We start from the raw sequence: 15635 nt of genomic DNA on the forward strand, positions 1-15635 counted from the left end.
GATGAGGCTTTCTCCCTGAGGCAAAGCTTAGCCTTCTATAAACGTTTTTTCTTAGTTCTGGCACAGAGGGATTTAACCTGTTTTAAAAAGTGTGCACATAATTTAATACTGAATTCATTTTTTTAAATTATTACACATTTGAAACAATAAATGTTAACCCTTTGGATCCTGGCCAATAATTCCCAGCGAAATGTGGTTTCTCATCCAATGACTGGACATGGCCAGGAAGATTTGTCTCATTGTCTCTCATATGACAGGTGCACAACTTTTTATCCGAAAGCCTTGGGACCAGACACTTTTCGTAATTCAGAATTTTTCGGCTTTCGGAATGGAAGATTTTTAGCGTAGATTTTAACGGCTGGCTCAGTGGTAGAGTGCTCGGCTCATATCCGCAAGGTCGCGAGTTTGCGCCTCGATCCCGGCAGTTACTCGATCGCGAGTTTGAGTCTTCAATGTAGTTTTTTTCTTGCAGAATAGGAGAGAATAGGGAGGGTTAGGCTGGGATCATTCTCTGCGAGATGATCTTAGTGCGGGAGACAAGTGTAGGAGAGGTGTACTGACTGTGTGGGCAGAACTTTGGAAGTGATTGCCCACCATTCTCAAAAGCCGCTGTGTCTCCTTGTCCCTCCAACTCCAGAGGAATACGCTCCCCGATGGGCCGCTACGGCGACAAGTGGCAGTTCGCCCACAGCCCGAGCTGCGCCACCCCAAGAACAAGACGTACCTTGCACACCATCAGCTTCTGCCCCTACGGGGAGTGTGTTCCTCTGGAGTTGGAGCGGGGCTGGGCTGGAGTTGCTGATCTGGGATCTCCGTGCTTGCAGTGGGCCTGAGGGTCGGTGTTCCGATGAGGCGGAGCAGCTCGGGCTGTGGGCGAACTGCCACTTGTCACCGTAGCGGCCCATCGGGGAGCGGCTTCTGGTGGTCCTGACGTCTCTCAGCTCCTGTCCAGGGGGGTGGCCGGAGACGTCGGGACCAACAGGAACCCGCTCCCCGATGGGCCGCTACAGCGACAAGCGGCAGTTCGCCCACAGCCCGAGCTGCGCCCCCTCATCCGCAACCCAGGTTCCTCTGGAGTTGGAGCGGGGCTGGGCTAGAGTTGCTGCTGGCTGTGAGTCTCTGGGATCTCCGTGCTTGCAGTCGGTGCCCCGTTGGTCCTGACGTCTCCGGCCACCCCCCTGGACTGGAGCTGAGACTGGGAACTGTACCGCCCTTGCCCCCTCCCTCTGCAACTGCAAACAACCCCACATTTCCCAGTCTCAGCTCCTGTCCAGGGGGGTGGCCGGAGACGTCACAGCCCGAGCTGTGCCCCCTCATCCGCAACCCCAAGACCAAGACGTACCTTGCACACCATCAGCTTCTGTCCCTACGGGGAGCGTGTTCCTCTGGAGTTGGAACGGGGCTGGGCTGCTGCTGGCTGTGGGTCTCTGGGATCTCCGTGCTTGGAGTGGGCATGGGGGTCGGTGTCCCGTTGATCCTGACGTCTCCGGTGACTGGCACTGACCTGCTGGCATAGCCGACGTGAAGACAGTGCAAAGCCCCCGCGCCAGTGCAATGGGCGGGGAGCTGCAGAGAGGAGGGAAGGGAGTATCACACACATGGCCGGGAAGCAGAGGGGTGTAGGTGGGGTGAAACTGAAGGGAGCGACAATCTGCTGCTGCCTGCCCGCTGAGTTAAAAAGTTCCCACGCAAGACTCACGATACACTGTGTATCGTGAGTCTACCGTGGGAACTTTTTAACTCAGTGGGCAGGCAGCAGCAGATTGTCAATTATTAACCCTCTCGCGCAATATACCCTCACCTTCTCTTTTATGAATGGGGATTTAGTTCCCCTTTCTTCGAGGACCGACCGGAGGTTCCGCTGTCACCTCTGCGGGCCAACCTCGGTGAACGTCTTCAAGGACCTTTCTTCAAGGACCGAAAAAATGTCCGCTATTCGGAGCTTTTCGTTATTTGGGTCTTCGGATAAAAGGTTGTGCACCTGTATAAGCTTTTCTGCTGTGACTGGTTCAGTAACTTATGACATTGAGCATTGTCTTTTAACAAGGTGAAAATGTTTTTAGCTGTATTGAAGGCATAATTTGATATGTTTACTGATAGCTAACCTAATCAAATTTAGTAGTGATGTAGTTCTAGGTGTAGTTGATTAGCATTCTTCCTTTTGGTTTATCATTGCCACGTGTAGAGATACAGTGAAAATCTCTACCTTTGTTCTTTTAAGGGCATTCAAGGGTAGCAAGGATAAGCATTTTAATTTACACAATTAGACATTTGATGTAAGATTAATTGAATTCAATATAAGTAGTGCTACATTTGATGCAACAATTAATGTGCATCATAAAAACAAGATTATGAACAAAAAAGGCACAGTCTGCGGAAAATGAGGTCTGTACATTAAAGATTTCTAATAGGAAAACCTGTATATTTGTCATTAGGTATCTTCTAATTATTTCAGGCTGGTGTTAATGTATAATGTATAAAGTTTTAAATCTATTTCTTATTTTTACCCCCTATAGGAACTGCGTGAGATGATTAATTTGCCAGGTACTCGGTCATTGCTGGATCCCAATGATTTTGAGGGGCTCAAACCAATTGTTAAAGGTGAGACCATAGCAGCCTATTTAATCTGATTTCTTATCAGTTTTCATCTGATAATGAACCAGAAGAATATTCAGCTTCTTTGTGGATGTAAGGCATTACTCCAGGTTTCCTCCACTGCCATTCAATCTTCCAATGCCTTGTTTGACACCACTTGAAGTCCATGCTATTACATTGTTGGGTCCTTTGTTGTTTGTCATGTACATCAATGATCTGGATGAAGGTGCGGTAAATTGGATTAGTAAGTATGCAGATGATACCAAGATAGGGGGTGTTGTGGATAATGAAGAGGATTTCCAAAGTCTACAGAGTGATTTAGGCCATTTGGAAGAATGGGCTGAAAGATGGCAGATGGAGTTTAATGCTGATAAATGTGAGGTGCTACACCTTGGCAGGACAAATCAAAATAGGACGTACGTGGTAAATGGTAGGGAATTGAAGAATACAGTTGAACAGAGGGATCTGGGAATAACCGTGCACAGTTCCTTGAAGGTGGAATCTCATATAGATAGGGTGGTAAAGAAAGCTTTTGGTATGCTAGCCTTTATAAATCAGAGCATTGAGTATAGAAGCTGGGATGAAATGTTAAAATTGTACAAGGCATTGGTGAGACCAAATCTGGAGTATGGTGTACAATAGGAAGGATGTCAACAAAATAGAGAGAGTACAGAGGAGATTTACTAGAATGTTGCCTGGGTTTCAACAACTAAGTTACAGAGAAAGGTTGAATAAGTTAGGTCTTTATTCTCTGGAGCGCAGAAGGTTAAGGGGGGACTTGATAGTGGTCTTTAAAATGATGAGGGATAGACAGAGTTGATGTGGACAAGCTTTTCCTTTGAGAATAGGGAAGATTCAAACAAGAGGACATGACTTCAGAATTAAGGGACAAGTTTAGGGGTAACATGAGGGGGAACTTCTTTACTCAGAGAGTGGTAGTGGTGTGGAATGAGCTTCCAGTGGAAGTGGTGGAGGCAGGTTCGTTGGTATCATTTAAAAATAAATTGGATAGGCATATGGATGAGAAGGGAATGGAGGGTTATGGTATGAGTGCAGGCAGGTGGGACTAAGGGAAAATAATTGTTCGGCACGGACTTGTAGGGCCGAGATGGCCTGTTTCCGTGCTGTAATTGTTATATGGTTATATGGTTATTGTTCCTTTCTTCACTATTCCAAAATAAGGAATGCTAGTTCTGCACATCTATCTTTAAGGGCTACCATGTCACTTTGATTGCTCTGAGCCATATAGGCTACTGCCAAAACAACTGGTTAATACTGGGTGGATGCTCAGAGAGTTTTTGTGCCATCTGCTTTGCAACCAACTACTCTGGGTCAACGGTTCCTTGCAATACCTGCAACTTGTATTTATAACTTAGCTATTGCCACCAAGGCAGGTGATGCTGTATCATCTAATTTGCGGTTCATGTGAATTTTATGCAGGCAAATGTCAACTTCTTGCAAATCTACTATAATTGCAGATGTCCATTGTTTACATATGAAACAAGTGCAAAAATGTAATAACTAAAAGTCCTATCTCCAGCAAAGGTTCAGCAAAGATGGTCTTTCTGCTGAACATTTCAAAACAGCTGACACTGAAACCTTGGGGGCATTCCATGACATCTAAACCAGCATTTGGGAGAAGGAGAGTTTGCCACAAGACTCTTAAGATACTACAGTTGTCTCCTTCAAAAATAAATACAACTATCATGTTTTTTATCCTCTTATCCCTTGCCGGGAAGAATCTTGCATGGGTTATCCTGAACAGTCCGATTAGCTCTATCTCAGAAGAAACTCTGCTAGCGGCTATATGTGGCTTTAGATCAGGCCACAGAGTGTCAACATGATCTTCTCAGTGAGCGAGGGAAAGGGGAAATGCATTGGGCTGCATATGAACCTCTACATTGTTTTCATTGAACTGAGAAAGGTTTTTGAAATAGACAACATGGAAGCAGTTTGGAGCACCCTCGTCAAGCTCAGTGAGTGACAAAGTGGACAGTGGTTCAGTTGTTGCCTTACTCAGACAAAGACCCTTGTTCGATCCTGACTATGGGTGCTGTCTGTATGGAGTTTGTATGTTCTCCCTGTGACCGCGCCTGTTTTCTCTGAGAGGTCCGGTTTCCTTCCACATTCCAAAGAAGTTTAGCTTTGCAGGTTAAATGGCTTCTGTAAATTGTCCCTAGTGTGATGTTGGTTGGTGTGGACTCAGTGAGCCAAAGGGCCTACTCGGCTGTCTCATAATGCAGAATTTGTAAGCGCGGCTGTCTCATAAAATCCATGCATATCATTTGCATCTTCCATGATAGAAACATAGAAACATAGAAATTAGGTGCAGGAGTAGGCCATTCGGCCCTTCGAGCCTGCACCGCCATTCAATATGATCATGGCTGATCATCCAACTCAGTATCCCATACCTCCCTTCTCTCCATACCCCCTGATCCCCTTAGCCACAAGGGCCACATCTAACTCCCTCTTAAATATAGCCAATGAACTGGCCTCAACTACCCTCTGTGGCAGAGAGTTCCAGAGATTCACCACTCTCTGTGTGAAAAAAGTTCTTCTCATCTCGGTTTTAAAAGATTTCCCCCTTATCCTTAAGCTGTGTCCCCTTGTCCTGGACTTCCCTAACATCGGGAACAATCTTCCTGCATCTAGCCTGTCCAACCCCTTAAGAATTTTGTAAATTTCTATAAGATCCCCTCTCAATCTCCTAAATTCTTGAGAGTATAAACCAAGTCTATCCAGTCTTTCTTCATAAGACAGTCCTGACATCCCAGGAATCAGTCTGGTGAACCGTCTCTGCACTCCCTCTATGGCAATAATGTCCTTCCTCAGATTTGGAGACCAAAACTGTACGCAATACTCCAGGTGTGGTCTTACCAAGACCCTGTACAACTGCAGTAGAACCTCCCTGCTCCTATACTCAAATCCTTTTGCAATGAAAGCTAACATACCATTCGCTTTCTTTACTGCCTGCTGCACCTGCATGCCTACCTTCAATGACTGGTGTACCATGACACCCAGGTCTCGCTGCATCTCCCCCTTTCCCAATCGGCCACCATTTAGATAATAGTCTACTTTCCCGTTTTTGCCACCAAAATGGATAACCTCACATTTATCCACATTATACTGCATCTGCCAAACATTTGCCCACTCACCCACCCTATCCAAGTCACCTTGCAGTCTCCTAGCATCCTCCTCACAGCTAACACTGCCCCCCAGCTTAGTGTAATCCGCAAACGTGGAGATATTGCCTTCAATTCCCTCATCCAGATCATTAATATATATTGTAAATAGCTGGGGTCCCAGCACTGAGCCTTGCGGTATCCCACTAGTCACTGCCTGCCATTGTGAAAAGGACCTGTTTACTCCTACTCTTTGCAGTAGTATGGTGAGCCTTGTCTTCTCCAGTCTTGACACTTTAACATCATTTGACATTTTCAATGGCATGAAATAGGGCTATGTCCTTGTTGCAATATTATTCAACTCATTTTTCATGTGCATCCTGAACCATGTGCTGCATAACCTTGAAACAGGAATGTTCGAGATACAGACTGCAAGACTTGCTCTTTGAACTCTGGAGACTGAAGGCAAAGACCAAGAAGTTTGAGAGACTGATATTGGTGGCATTATGTGATGCTGACTGTGTGCCTGGTTCATATTTGGAGTTTGACCTTAAACTCATCGTTCACAAGTATGCTTAAACATCACAACTCTTAAGGTACAACACGTTCAAAGACCTGCACCGACTTGCTCCAGGCTCTGCGGCGTTTCTTTCAACATAAGTGTCGATGGCACAGAGATGAGGACGTTCAATCACTTCTGGTACCTGGCAAGTTCTATCTCTACTGATGGATCTCTCAACATGAAATAACAGCTTGAATCTTGCTTGGTGATTTGTGATGAACAACAGAAACATGTAGCTGTTAACCAACATCAGAGTGTGCAAAGCAGTTATACTCAAGCCTTTGTTATGGCTGTGAAACTTGGATGTTTTGCAAGAAGTGCCTCAAAGAGATCAAGTGTTTACATATGTAACTCCTGGGCATAAATTGGCGGGACAAGGTGACAAACTTGGAAGGCCTGGTCAGTATCGGGACCATGAACCTGAGGGCTCAATTTCACTGAACAGGCCTCGTAATCCGTATGGATAGTTCTTGTACACCATGCCAGCTCATTTACAGAATTCTTGTGCAGGGTCACATGAAGCAGGAACAATCAAGAAAGTGAAAGTGATGTGAGGATGTTATTTGTAGATTTTAGTTCTGCATTTAATACCATCATCCCCAGCAGAATGGTGGACAAACTGTCTGATCTGGGTGTTAATGCAAACACATGCGGATGGATTAAGGACTTTTTAACAGACCGCCCACTGACTGTCAGGATGGGGTCCAATTACTCCCCAGTCCTGACGCTCAGCACAGGAGCGCCACAAGGTTGTGTGCTGAGTCCCATCTTGTGTACAATATACACTTATGACTGTATACCAACACACAGTACAAACAGGATCATCAAGTTCGCGGACGACACGACTGTGGTGGGACTGATAAACAACAACGACGAGTCTGCCTACAGGGATGAAGTCCAAAAACTGACTGTCTGGTGTACCAAAAACAACCTGGTACTCAACCCATCAAAGACAAAAGAACTGGTCGTTGACTTTAGGAGGAAATGGAGAGAGGAACCTGCTCCCTTATACATCAAAGGAGACACGGTGGAGAGAGTCACTGGCTTTAAGTTCCTGGGAATAAACATCTCCCAGGACCTCAAATGGCAAATGAACACCGTCACTCTCGTGAAGAAGTCACATCAGCTGCTGTATTTCCTGAGGTCTCTGCGGAGAGCAAGCGTCTCACAGACGCTGCTGCTGTCCTTCTACCAATGCGCCGTGGAAAGTATCCTCTCCTATGGAATCCTGGTGTGGTTTGCTAGCTGTACTGTGGCTGAGAGGAGGGCGCTGCAGGGAATTATAAAAACTGCACAGAGCATTACAAACGCTCAACTGCCCTCCTTGGATGATGTATATAGGGCCCGATGCTTGCGCCGGGCCACAAATATCAAGCAGGACACATCCCACCCTGCCAACCACCTTTTCACTCTGCTACCCTCTGGGAGGCGATTCAGGTCTCTGAAGACTAAAAAAGACTAAAAAATAGTAATTCCAAGAAATGCCGCCAAATTCTTTTTAATTCTTTTTAAATACTTATTTATTATTTTACTAATAAGTGTACATATGTGTCAATGGTTGTCGTGTTTGTTTGTTTTTTGGGTTTTTTTAACCGGAGGAGATGTAATGGAATTTTGTTGCACAGTATTGTGCAATGACAATAAACATATTCATTCATTCATTACAACAGTGTATTAGAGACAGCCTCAAGCACAATGGTGTTCCGACAAATGAGTTGGTGTTTTTTGCCCGGGACAGAATGGGCTAGTGTACATTGACAAAAGAGTTTGTATCACCTTCGAAGGCAGCTGATGAGATCGAGTCCCCAGAGCCAGCCAGAGAACAGGAAAGTCTCTGCATCTTGGACTTTTCATTGTAAACTGCACATTGAACTTGAAGATCAACCAATGTAGTCGAATTGTTTACAAAAGTTACTTCTGTCAACAGTTGCAAAGATCTAATGACCAATAGTCAGAAACATGACCATAAGAACACTAGAATCTCTTGTTGGATTTTCTAAGGCTTATGAGGTCAGCTTTTGAAGCACATCGTCATTAGTCCCATCGTATTGTATCCAATGTGTTGCATATTAGATGTGTTTTAGTGTGTCCTTCACAGCTGAGTACAAGACAAGAAACTTGATCAAATCTAAAAAGATCTTTTAGGGAATACCAGATGCACCCTAGAAATTATTAGTTTTTCTTTTTATGGCATCTGTAGGTGATGAGTAATGTGTAATGTAAGGAATTACAAATTCTGCATTATGCTCAGTACTAATTGATCATCTCTGAGCAGCCTTTCTGTCTAGAAATTATAGGTTAAAGGCTCCATTTATACAGTCCAGAGAAGGAGTTAATTTGTTACTGAGTGCTTTGCTTTGTGATGAAAATATTGTCTTTTTTATAAACCATTCAAGCTAAATTTGTTTACTAAATCCTGGTATCTGTTATTTTCCAGATCTACCAAGACAGAGGAAGCGGCTGATTGAACTCCTGATTAAAGCTGGTCTTGAAATTAATTCTGGAAAAGAAGCTGAGTGCCGAGCAGCAGCCACTAAAGAATGGAGCCTACGCTTTCTGCGAAGCCCCTTGGAGATTGTTCCGAGTAAGGATGGAAAACGTGTGGGTGGGATTCGGCTTACAGTTACCAAGCTGGAGGTAGGTGAATAGTTTGGCATTCTGTGAGTGTGGTGTCAATGAGTCATTTGGAATAAGCAGTACTCATATTTTAATATGTACAATTTAGTTTGTACCTTTTTTAATTGAAGAATGGAAGAAATGAAAATGATTTTTGTGTGGCCACACACTTCCAGATGAGGCTTTGTGTATCCGTATCTCCAGTGCCTTGCTATTCTATGATTTGATCTTTTGATCACCTGTACACCTAGATATCCGTGAGGGATAAGAACCCAGATTCCCCACAGATAACCAAAAATGCAATTATCATTAGGCCCACTTTTGAACCTGACGCGTTCTGCAAGTCAGCAAATTGTAACTATGCCTATTAACATTCTAAAAGCACAATCATGCATTTATACATTAGAACATCTAAATGCCCCAATGGAAACAGCATTAGTTGATTACTGACTTCCAATAAAACTTGCAAGCAGTGGTAAATTTTGAAATTATTTTGTAAAAAACAAAGTTATGTTTAAAAAAAAAATACTGGTCTCCACTAGAATAGTTCAGATCAGGGAGCCACTTGACAAGTTGTCTGGAACCTGATTGTTGTGCAGATAATGATTTGGTAGCTCAGTGAGTGCAGGTCCTCCCTCACATTATGAACACTCAAGGTATGTACAGCTTGTACGCACAAGTAAGCATTTGCTTGACGAGCAGTATGGATTTTCCGGCTGCCGCAGGGCTGCAGGCATCTTCTGCCATATGGGAACTCAGTTAGCGACCACATTTCTGATATCTAAACTGTTCCAATTACGAGCAGTTCACAGGAGCTGAACCCTGCCTTAACCTAGGGAGGACATGTGTGTAAAATTTGTTAATAACAAATGGTCAATAACAAGGACTGTGATTATGCACTTGATAAGTTTAGATTTTGATCATCTTGTATTTATACAATATTAATTCAAAGTGAATGTTTCAAATATTTAAATACCGTCTCTTTTATTTTATCTGTTGTTAATTAGACATATAATGTTTCATACTAAAGGTACTTTTATTTCCTTTGTGGATAATGATATTACCAAGTGTGTTTGGTTTGACTGTTGGAAAAACTTTCTCTTTCCTGAGGGTTCAGTAGCATCTGCAAAAGCCATTCAGACAGAAGATATTGAAGATCTGGAGTGTGGATTAGTGCTGAGCAGCATTGGCTACAAAAGCCATTCCATTGACCCCTCTGTTCCATTTGATCAACAACAAGGGGTTATCCCAAATAAATTGGGACGAGTCCTACATGCACCAGGTTAGTTGGTAGCCATAAGGAGCACGTTTTTGAATGATTCTCAGTTGACATCTGAAGAGAGAGACAATGGGAATTGTTTCTCATGTGTCCCCAATGTCTGAACCAGATTGAATAAATGCGTTTAACATGAAATGTCAGCATGTAAACTAGCATGCAAGAATCTTTATTTTCCACATTTGCAGTTCATTACTTCTAGAATAGAAATATCCCTTTGTACTTTCGGCTGCTTTAACAACTGTAACTAAATTATTTTACCTGCATTTCTGTAAATCAATTTTATGTATTACTTTTAGAAGTGGTATGATATGTTTGTGACTTCTCTGTGATCCCTCCGCATCTCAATGATTTTGAACAACCTTAAGTTGGATTAAAACATTAATTGCCATATCTCTAATTTATAGTGAAGAAACAAGTGGAATCATTTTTAAGGGAAACATGCAACTTCAGATAATATATTGCTGCCACTTATCTAACCTAAAGAACAAACTGCATTGTACCACATGGGTCATTTGGTAATGAGAGGACATTTTGTAATTAAAGGTCAGGGCAATCTGATTTGGTTTCTAAAATTCATGATACTGGATGCTTGGTTCATTAAGGATGTGGAAATAGGTTTTGCAGTGACCAGGCTGAAGATGACTTTAATCGTGCACCTGTAGCAAAATAGCACCACGAGGACCAGGAACAAGGGAGTAAGGCATTCCATCCCTTGAGCCAGTTCCACATTTGTTTAGGATCTTGGCTGATTCAGCATTTCTCGTCTATTTTCTTGACCTATAACCCTGGATTCTCGTATTGATGAGAAATCTATCTTTCTCAACTTTAAAATATAATAAAGCTTTCTGTTCATGCTGTTCATTCCAAAAGCTCTCAACCTTCAGAAGCAAATTTTCCTTTCCTCAGTCTTCAATGGGTGATCTTTATTGGGAGATCATACCCATGAGAGGAAATGTCCCAACTGCATTTGTCCTGCCTTCCTAAGAGTTGTTATATGTTTCAAAAAGATGTACTCACTGCACCTTCTTTAACCTCTTCCCCTGCATCATATATTCCCAATACAGCCTCCTGTACATAACTGAGACCGTTTTGCTGAACACTTTCGCTAGGTCTGTCAAGGCCTATCAGATTTCTCAGTTGCTAACGATTTTAACTCTCCTTCCCATTCCCATACTGACCTTTCTGTCCTCTGGCTTTACAATTCGCAACTCTTCAATCCTTTCTGTCTCGCACTTTTTTAATTATCTCTGGTCTTTGTCCAACCATCTGCCTATTACCCCCACCTCCCCGCCTGTGTTTACCTATTACCTGCCATGCTTTGTCATGCCCATCCTCTCTTCTAGCTTTCTTCCTCCCCCACAATCAGTCTGAAGGAGGGTCCCGACCCGAAACGTCATCCATCCACGTTCTTCCGTGATGCCGCTCGACCTGCTAAGTTAACCCAACCCATGATTTAATGCCAAACATGCAATACACTCCTCCACTGCACCCAATTCCCACATTCTGCTTGGAACTCTCCTGCTTGTGCACAGCACCTTGTGTTGGCAAAACAGCTCTTTCAAGCCTGAAGAAGAGTCCCAACCCGGAACATCACCCATCTTTTTTCTCCTGACCCGCTGCGTTATTCCAGCACTTTGAATCTATCAGTATGCGAGTATGAGGATAGCTCCTCTCCTTGCTATTTATTTTACTGGCTTTGTGATTCATGGCTTGTTACCAGACTCAATGTTGTCTGTCCTGTTAGTGCTGGTCATTAAGGACAAAGCTGGTAAAGTAGGCAGCCTAAATAATTACAGGCCCATAGCTGTAGCCAGCATATTGTCAAAAGTTTTAGAAAGAGTTCTGCTGGATAGAATAAATTTGTTTGTTAACTCCACAGATAACCAGTTTGGCTTTAAAGCTAAACATGGCGCTGACTTATACATATATGCCCTAAAGGAGATTGTAAACAAATATAGAGGCAAAAACTCTTCAATCCTTATGTGCTTTATTGATGCTTCGAAAGCCTTTGACCGTGTTAATCACAGAAAGCTGTTTGATAACATGAGTCAAAGAGGGATGCCTAAATACATTGTTAGAATTCTGGCCTACTGGTATGCCCACCAGACTATGCAAATAAAATGGGACAATAGGGTCTCAGCCCCATTTGTGGTTAGCAATGGTGTTAGACAAGGGGGAATTTTGTCCCCAGTCCTTTTTAATCTATATATTGATGATCTGTCTAAACAATTGAAAGCCTGTAACACTGGGTGCGTGATTGGTAATATTTTAGTGAACCATATTATGTATGCAGATGATCTTGTGATCAGGTGCAGCCTCTCCCCCACCATTACATCCACGAGGCAGCCCCCCCAACACCACAGCTGCAGCACCTCCTATGCCGGCATCTCCTCAACTGTTCTTCACGGCGGACGAGGTGAGAGCTGAGCTGAGGAGGTTGCGTGCGCCCTGGTAAAGCAGCTGGTCCTGATGGTGTATGTCCCAGGCTACTAAAAGACTGTGCGGGTCAGCTGGCGGAGCCGCTCCAGACCATTTTCAACCTGAGCCTCCAGTCCGGGAGGGTACCAGGTCTGTGGAAAACATCATGTCTCGTGCCGGTTCCCAAAGCAGGGCGGCCGACCGAGATCATCGACTACAGACCGGTGGCCCTTGCATCCCATATCATGAAAACAATGGAGTGGCTACTCATTCGTCTCCTGAGACCACAAGTCCAGCACGCACTCGGCCCACTACAGTTTGCATACCAGGAGAACATTGGGGTGGATGATGCATTCCTTTTTGGACAAACCCGGTGGCTATGTGAGGATTATGTTCTTCGACTTCTCAAGTGCGTTCAACACCATCCAACCCCTGATTCTGAATGACAATCTTAAGAAGATGGGGGTGGATTCCACATTTATCTCCTGGATATACGACTACCTGACGGGTCGACCACAGTTTGTCAAGCTGGGGGACAGTGTCTCTGGCACAGTGGTGTGCAATGTTGGTGCCCCACAGGGAACGGTTCTGGCCCCGTTCTGCTTCACCCTGTATACAGCAGACTTTAACTATAAGTCTGACACATGCCACGTACAGAAATATTCAGATGATACAGCGATTGTGGCATGTGTAAGGAACGGGCAGGAGGAGGAATACAGGAACTTGACCAGTTCCTTTTGTGCCTGGAGTGAAGAGAACTGTCTCATCCTGAACACAACTAAGACTAAAGAGATGGTGGTTAACTTTGGCAGGTCCAAGCTCCCCCTTCAGCCGGTCAACGCTGCTGGGGCTGACATTGAGGTGGTGCAGACATATAAATACCTTGGAGTGCACCTTGATAACAAACTGGACTGGTCTGTCAACTCTGACTCCCTCTACAAAAAAGGCCAGAGCAGACTCTTTTTCCTCAGAAGGCTCAAATCCTTCAATGTGTGTAGTGATATGCTGCACATGTTTTACAACACTGTGGTTGCAAGTGTTATTTTCTACGCTGTTGTCTGCTGGGGCAACAGCATTAGTGAAAAAAACAACAAGAAGCTGGTCAAACTGGTTAAACGAGCTAGCTCAGTGCTGGAGGGGAGAGTAGAGGCGTATGAGGCACAAGGTGCAGGTCATCCTGAAAAACCCCGGGCATCCCCTCCATGTAATTCTGGAGAGTCAAAAGAGCACTCGGAACAACAACCGGCTCCTCTCCCTGCCCTGTAGAACGGAGCGGTTCAGGAGATCCTTCACCCCTGCAGCCATTAGATTTTATAATTCGGACCGCTAGGCTGTAGGGGGATGCATTTTTGTAATTTTTAATTGTTAATTATTGGTCTTTTTAAGTATTTATTGCTCTCAGGTAGTGTCCACAGTGTATTCTATGTATTTTCTGTCTGCGTTCGTTTTGAATCTGTGGGTTTGTTGGTTGGGGGCTTCTGGACATCTGAATTTCCCTGAGGGGATCAATAAAGTATTTATTATTATTATTATTTAGTCCATCTAGCGCTGGTCTCCAGCAGCTCCTTACTATATGTTCTGTGTATGGAGTGGAACATGACATTAAATATAATGCTGTTATGATCTGTAGAGCCAAAGAGGATAAATGGCTAAAATTTCCTGATTTTAAATTGTCTGACAATAATCTTAGTGTCTAATAAGGTAAAATATCTAGGGCGTATTATTACAGAACAAATGACAGATGATGAGGATATTTATAGGCAACGACGCATGCTGTATGTACAGGCGAATATTCTCTTGCGTAAATTTGGTGCGTGTGCAGATGTGGTGAAGGTGTTGCTATTTAGAGCATACTGCACACCACTCTACACTGCGCACCTGTGGTTGAACTATGGAAAGACAAGTATGCAGAGACTAAAGGTGGCATATAACAATGCCATGAGAACACTGCTAAGGAAACCTAGATGGTGTAGTGCCAGTAATATGTTTGTGGCTGCAGGAGTCAGTACTTTAGAAGCTATCCTAAGACATCACATGTATAAATTCATTTGCAGGATAAATGACTCTTAAAAATGTGATTATTGTGGCCTTGTCAAACATAAGGGTTAGCACTACACGCTACGAATCCCAGCTGTGGAGACACTGGTATCGTTGTCTCGTTGTGGGACATTGATCATTCTTTTAATCTGGATTTTTAACATATGTATTGTGTTTTAAAAAAATATATAATTTATGATGCTTTTATAAGTGATATACTAAGATTTTATATGTACTTTATGATTTTTAATATGCAATGCATTTTTTTAAATGTAAAGTTGCCCCTTGTCCGGACCTCGAGTCCGTAATAAAGTTTATTATTATTATTATTATACCATATTATAATACCAGCTAACCACAGAGAACTGGTTCGCACCAGGTTTCAAATTTGTACAACGACTCACAACTATAAGCTTTCATTTTTGGATCAGATTTGATCAAACATTAGGTCAAATTGTACATGCAAGCAGTCGGCAAGTGGTTGAACAGGAAATTATGTTGATTGCAAGCAAGTCATGATTAAGCATCAAAGGGACTTCAAAGGAAATTGAGACTACAGGAAAGACCCAAATTGGGAGAAGCCAGTTTGTTGAAACAGCGAGGCTATTGAGATAGCAGAAAGGCTAAAACATAAAATATATGTATCAGAAAATGACAGGCGTGAAACCATTGTTGAAATGTTGGGCATTGCATTGTTTTGCTCTACTTTTCATTAATTTCTCATCTTTTCCAATCTTCTCAGGTGTGTACTGCAGTGGCTGGGTAAAAAGAGGACCAGTAGGGGTCATCGTAACCACGATGAATGATAGTTTTGAAACAGCGGAATCTGTGATGGAGGATGTGCAGTCAGGAATACTGGATGTATCTGCTTCGAAAGGAGGGTTTAAAGCAATTGAGGCTTTGCTTAAGCAAAGAGGTATGTAGTTTAAAACAATTCTTCAGAATGAATTGATCAGTTGCAAAAGATACTGCTTCCTAATGCAATGGAAGTGCCTCATCTGTGACA

General features: G+C 43.3%; 1 protein-coding gene across 2 annotated transcripts in view; it reads left to right on the top strand.

Annotated features, from left to right (window-relative positions):
- Positions 1 to 15635, top strand: part of fdxr (ferredoxin reductase) — a 44288-nt gene that overhangs the window by 19916 nt on the left and 8737 nt on the right. For both annotated transcript variants that reach the window (XM_055654094.1, XM_055654093.1), the window contains exons 8-11: positions 2517 to 2601; positions 8717 to 8916; positions 10006 to 10177; positions 15372 to 15545. In XM_055654094.1, coding sequence (XP_055510069.1) covers positions 2517 to 2601; positions 8717 to 8916; positions 10006 to 10177; positions 15372 to 15545 — 631 coding nt within the window. The remainder of the gene's footprint in view (positions 1 to 2516; positions 2602 to 8716; positions 8917 to 10005; positions 10178 to 15371; positions 15546 to 15635) is intronic.

Source organism: Leucoraja erinacea, chromosome 23, assembly GCF_028641065.1.
Source record: "Leucoraja erinacea ecotype New England chromosome 23, Leri_hhj_1, whole genome shotgun sequence".
In the NCBI taxonomy this organism is placed as follows: domain Eukaryota; kingdom Metazoa; phylum Chordata; class Chondrichthyes; order Rajiformes; family Rajidae; genus Leucoraja; species Leucoraja erinaceus.